The sequence below is a fragment of the Ranitomeya variabilis genome, chromosome 1 (genome assembly GCF_051348905.1).
Source record: "Ranitomeya variabilis isolate aRanVar5 chromosome 1, aRanVar5.hap1, whole genome shotgun sequence".
NCBI lineage: Eukaryota > Metazoa > Chordata > Amphibia > Anura > Dendrobatidae > Ranitomeya > Ranitomeya variabilis.
In genome coordinates this window covers 49,471,452-49,477,793 of record NC_135232.1, presented here as the reverse complement: position 1 = coordinate 49,477,793, position 6,342 = coordinate 49,471,452, and the positions used below count along the sequence as shown (strand labels likewise).

General features: G+C 45.0%; 1 protein-coding gene across 1 annotated transcript; it reads right to left on the bottom strand.

The window, feature by feature from the left end:
- Positions 1-1,028: 1,028 nt before the first annotated feature.
- LOC143793693 (uncharacterized) lies at positions 1,029-4,216 on the bottom strand. The gene is made up of 4 exons (XM_077280731.1): positions 3,695-4,216; positions 3,189-3,384; positions 2,872-3,034; positions 1,029-2,038 (listed from the first exon to the last, which is right to left on the bottom strand). Exons 1-4 carry the CDS (start codon positions 3,836-3,838, stop codon positions 1,075-1,077), a joined length of 1,467 nt encoding a protein of 488 aa, XP_077136846.1. The 5' UTR covers positions 3,839-4,216; the 3' UTR covers positions 1,029-1,074.
- Between the last annotated feature and the right edge of the window lie 2,126 nt (positions 4,217-6,342).

Sequence of the window (6,342 nt, the reverse complement as noted above, 5' to 3'; positions counted from 1 at the left end):
AATTTCTAATTTTTCTACCCTGCTTCAAAGAACATATTTATACCATACCATATAACATTTATCTGTTTGTCAGATCGCCGTGTATCGTTGTGTTTGACAGCAAAAGCAACGATACCAGCGATGTTTTACAATGGTAACCAGGGTAAATATCGGGTTACTAAGCGTAGGGCGTCGCTTAGTAACCAGATATTTACCCTGGTTACCAGTGTTAAATGTAAAACAAAAAACAGTACATATACTCATGTTCGCGTCCCCCGGCGTCCGCTTCCTGCACTGACTGAGCGCCGGCCGTAAAGTGAATGCACAGCACAGCGGTGATGCCATCACTCAGTCAGTGCAGGGAAGCGGACGCCGGGGGACGCGATTGTGAGTATATGTACTGTATTTTTTTTAACATTTAACACTGGTAACCAGGGTAAACATCGGAAGCGCGGCCCTGCGCTTAGTAACCAGATGTTTACCCTGGTTACCCGGAGACCTCGGCATCGTTGGTCGCTGGAGAGCTGTCACACAGACAGCTCTCCATCGACCAAATAGCGATGCTGCAGTGATCTGCATCATTGTCTGTTTCGCTGCAGCATTGTTAAGTGTGAAGGTACCTTTACGGTATGTGTCCACGTTCAGGATTGCATCAGGATTTTGTCAGGATTTTCCATCAGTATTTGTAAGCCAAAACCAGGAGTGGAACAATTAGAGGAAAAGTAGAATAGAAACATATGCACCACTTCTGTATTTATCACCCACTCCTGGTTTTGGCTTACAAATACTGATGTAAAATCCTGACCAAATCCTGATGCAATCCTGAGCGTGGACACATACCTTAGTGTTTGAAAACAGCTCACACACTTTAGTGTTTGTAAACACCTCATACAGCAATGAGAGACACCCAAAAAAAGGCAAATTAAAAATTGTAAAAATAGTGTCTGACATTGCATATATGACGTGTTTGAAGCACAAAATATGTGTAGACAACGCACGGCGTGACTTGCCAAGAAGTATACTGGAAAATAAGAACAAAGTTTTAAAACAAACAATTTTTATTGGGGGGAAACAGAAAAAAAAGGGGAAAGAAACTTAGGGGGTATCAACCTCCGCTACCAGCGGTGAACGGTAAGTCTCTGGTGGTTGGGAACGGGGAGAGGAAGAGGATGCGGAGTCAGAGTCCAGGAGACTGGAAGGAAGGTCCAAACCCTCCGCAGGGTATACTGGGAAAACCGGCACATCTCTAGGGGAGGGAGGAGGCAACACAAGCCTTTGCCAGCTTCTTGGTTGGCCCTGGCTGCTCCTGCTGCGACTAGAGCCCCGATGCGTCCTCGGTGTCGGTATTGGAGCAGCCAGAGCCTCCGTGTGTGTCCTCTTCCTTCTTTTCCTCTCTCCCGCGGCAGCTCCCCCAGAATGACGGCTACGGGAGGATGAGGGCCTGGCAGGAGCAGGAGTCGGCGGCACACTGCTATGGTGCCTGTGGTGGCGTCGCTCGGCACGTGGACCTCGGTGGGGTGGCTGGAGTGGCTCTGCAGCAGGAGTCGGAGTCATGCTAGCCAGCGACGGTACTACGGGCAGTGTCGCTGACTGCATGACCCGAGCCTGCTGCAGAGCCCTCACGTAGGCATTGTTACAGGACTGCATCACCGAAATCTGGAGTTCCGGCGTAAGGTGTTCCACCATGCCCTTACCAATAGTACTTAAAAAATGTTTGGCCGGATTCGAGAGCTCGGCTTCCAGATTTTCAAGGCGCCGGTCGATATTGGACAGACGAGTGTCCATTTTATCGCTCAACGCCTTGAAACAGTTCTGGAAAACCGTGCTCAAATGCAAAAATTCGGGCATGGCTGGCCTGTCCGAGGCCCGCTGTCGGGAATTCCCGAACGAAGGTGCGCCAGAGGCCTCGGGCAGGGGAACACCTGATGGACCGGCTGCCGGTTCTCCAGATGGTGGTGCAAGCCTGCTGTCGCTGTGGGAGGGCTGTGACGGGTCAGATGGCGATTCATGAAGGTCCGCTCCTGCGGGGCGAGCTCGCTCGAGGGTGCTGCTGTGTGTCCTGTGAAAAGATAAGGAAAGAATTAGTCTTCAATTAATTACCTATCACATACGCCAATTCCTGTAATAAAAATAACATTACATGACACAACAATACATTACAATCCCCTGTCTCTCAGTCTGTGTGGCCTATAATAAATTGCTGATTGCCAGCTGACCATTAGGGCTGACGATAACAATCATGGACATACCTACGGCAGAAAATGACTGTTCATTCCCGCTGCCAAAGCCAATGCATACCTCTGTCATCGTTTTAAAAAACTTTTTGTCAAAAAATCTTTCTTGATGCTGCCTATGCCGCAAAAATAGTATAAAATTTAAAGTCAAGAAAAACATTTTAAAAAAAACCAAAAAAAAAAACAGTCACTTTGCTGATCTGATCGCAGGAACGGCCATGACGTTAGGATCATGTGATCGAGACGTCATCATTATTCCTGCGATCAGAACTACCCTGACTCAGAACGTAACCTGTCATGGACTACAAGGACTCACGCTTAACCCAAAAAATTACTAATGGGCTATATACCATTCCACTAGGGAAAAAGTTACGTGGATGGCCAATATGCTACGCTGACTACATGGATGGCCAATACACTATGTGCCTGGGAAATATACTATGTGGATAAGTGGCTAGAACGTGTACTATGTGGCTGCGATATAGTGGCCCGGCAATATACTATGTGGATGCACAATGTACGTGGCTGGGCAATGTACTATGTGGCTGTGCAATATGCCATGTGTCTGGGCAATGTACTATGTGGCTGTGCAATATGCTATGTGTCTGGGCAATGTACAATGTGGCTGTGCAATATGGTATGTGGACAAAATACTTACTGTCGGCGGCCAAGGATCGGTCTTAGGAACTGTAGTGCCCTGCTGTACTTATAGGGCACCGACTTGGCCGCAGCAGCACCGCTACGAGTTTGCTCCTCCTCAGTACGGAGCCCCTTATTGAAACGGTCCTTCATGGATCGCCATCTGGTCCTCAACTTTTTAACTGTGAATGTAAAGAAAAAAAAATGGTTACATATTTAGCATTTTAAAAGGATAAAACAACCGTGTGCGATGCAAAGTTTAGGTGTTGATCGCATCACACACGGTTGTGTTTATCCTGGCAAGATGGGTCATAGCAGCGTATCAGCAATACTCACGAAAGTTGCCTTTGTCCTTCGCTGAGGCACTGTCAAAGCCATCCCACAGCGACTTTGCCACCTCTGCCCACAAACGCCTCAACACCACCTGGTCCATGTGCCGGGGGTCACGGCTGTCCCACAACGGGCCACGCTCCTGGATGCTGGAGATCAGGAGGTCCACATCTATACTGTCTCCTTGGTCCCGTTGTGAAACCTAGAAAAATTAGAAAACAAAAAGGTTACAAATATGCAAATATTAACAACCACCAGCACCTGGCATGATATGTACCTTTGCCCTATCCTTTGCCATTTGATGTATGTATAATGATGGTTTATACACCAGTATTTTGGAATGTTTTTGTGCATGGAGTTCAACTTTAATTTACCTTCCCCCAATACTTGCTGCCCTGAAAAGCTATAATGTAATTAAGCTTAGTAAACATCCCTAGTGAAAGCAGGATGCTACTCAAATTTAATGTTCCTCACAGCAGGATGCTACTCAAAAAAAAAAAAAAAATACTCACTCGCCGGCCTGACGCCACACCTTGGCCCCGACCTCGCTGCTCCCGCCGACTGCCTTCCCCCTCACTTGAAGAAGCCTGTAAAGATTGTATACCAAAATTATTGTCAATGCTACAAATGGCAGCGAATAGTAAGCAACTGGACATAATTACTCACCGCACTCCCCCGCGCCGATTGGCTATGTTCCGAGTCATGTGAGTCACTCGCCATTCTTGCACGTTTGCTCTGCAATGAAAAAATGAGCAAAAAATCACATCACAATGCCACATACAATAAAATAGGCACAAAAAATTAAAACAACCACAATTGACTGTTGACTGATAGGACAATGCAAACTCAAAAGCGACACCACAACGCCATACATTGCAAGAGAATACAATAGAAGAAACAATACAAGAATAGACCCAAACAAAATTAAGCAAAAATAGACACCTATGTCCAAATTTTTAAATATAAAAACTTACTAAAAAAAAACTTACAGGTAAAAAAAAAGGCCCAATGAAATAGCAAACTAATGCACGCCATACTTTACAATTACAAGACATGATCCAAAACAACACCATCTGGTGACATCTAACCACAGAAATACATCAGAAAAAGGTGATAAATACCATTCTAGATAATAAGCAATAAACATTACGGGACAACCGCTGTTACAAAATACAGCAACCCAAAAGATAAACCATAAAATAGAAAAGAAAACACATGAAATTTAAAAAAAAAAAAAAAAGGCCCCACCAAAAAAAAAAAAAACCATTATACTACACACTTGGCAATGCAAACAGTCAAGGAAGGAGATATATGCCATACGGAAAACGATGTAAAACCATCAGAGATTTAAAAAAAAGGGAAAATACAATTGAAAATAGAATGATATAGCCGAACGGAAAGACACTCAAGGAAAGAAAAAAAAATGCCAACAGCATAATAAAACACAGCAAGACATGAGCCAAGAAAACACAATACGGTTGCCCCCAACAATAGAAACCAGAAAAAGACATGAACCAGAAATTTAACAAGAAAAAATGAGCCCAAAAAAATACATTGAACAACCGCATGACACCAGAACAACCCAAAACCAATCCAAAACCAAGCAAGGCCGAAGACAATAAACGCCAGCATAACGCCAGAAGTACATCATAACCAGATTAAAAAAAAACAATTTTTCAATAACAACCCACAGTGCCATAACCGTAAAATAGCACAGACCAAACATTGCACAAATTAAATAAAAATCAAGAAATAAAACACAGAATACAAAATATGCAAAGAGAAATATATACTTACAGGTTTGGAAAGCAGATTGCTCCTCTCAGTGTCTTCTCTGTGTGTTGTGTGTATAGCCTTGTGAAAGACAATGACAACCCCCCCTTTTTTTTTTATATATATATATATATATAGTGTTTTTTTAGTGTCTAGACAAAGTCTAGACAATGTTTTGCATTTTTTATTGGAAAACGCATGCGTCGTACAACGCACCACGACGCAAGTACTTGCGTCGTCTGCGTTGTCAATACAAGTCAATCGGGAAAAAGGCGCATCGACGACGCAAACACAACGCAAACACGACGCATGCGTTTTTTAAAAGGTCGGCGCCGCCCGAAAAATGCAACATGTTGCGTTTGCCGCGCCCTGACAGGTGCGCCCTAACGCCGCATGCGGCATACAACGCAATACAACGCATGACAAAGCATGTACATGCGGCCCCATGCGGCGCCAATGTTAAAGATAGGGCCGCACGACTCATGCGTTTTGTTGCGGCGACGACGCTGCGGCGCACACCGCAAATGTGAACGTAGCAAACAAAAACGCAGCAAAACGCATGCACAACGCTGCGTTTTGCGCCGCATGCGTCCTTTTTTGGTTGATTTTGGACGCAGCAAAAATGCAACTTGCTGCGTCCTCTGCGCCCGGACGCGGGCGCCGCAGTGCCGCAAAACGCAAGTGCAACGCATGTCCATGCGCCCCCATGTTAAATATAGGGGCGCATGACGCATGCGGCGACGCTGCGGCGCCCGACGCTGCGGCGCAGACCGCAAATGTGAACGTAGACTTAACCCTAAGTGGTCACCGACTCCATAGAGCCCATAACCATCATTACTCTCTGTCACTCCCTAGGCAATATGGAACACGATACAGGCCCTAACGGGAGTCTGCGATTCTCCGCCATTAGGCTGCAAGTCCTAAGAGTCACTTAGCAAGACCCTCACGCTGGCCGCCTCCATCCGATGAAGCTCGGCCCTGGTCCCTGGGGGGTTTTTTGTACGTCTAAACTGGAGTTTGCAGATGACAATCATCAGTCAGAGACATCCATATACATTAAACTGATAACGGAACCTGTTGATATCGGGTTTGGCCATATTAGTGTAATGTGCATGGGGGTCTTAACTGCTATCTGAAGGATATGAACACTTTCAGGGTATGTGCACATGACGTCTTTTAGACATCTGTGAATCCCCATAGTTTTTCAGCCGGAAGACGCTTCAGGACACAGTTGTCATTTTGTCCTGAAGCAACTTTTTTTTGGCTTCTTTTTGGTTGTCTTTTCCTACATCTTTTAGTTATCATTTTTTTGCTTATTTTTTTGTTTTTTTCTTTTAGCCTCTTCATGTTTTAGGAAACTGAAGTGGTCAAAAAAAGAATCTCAAAA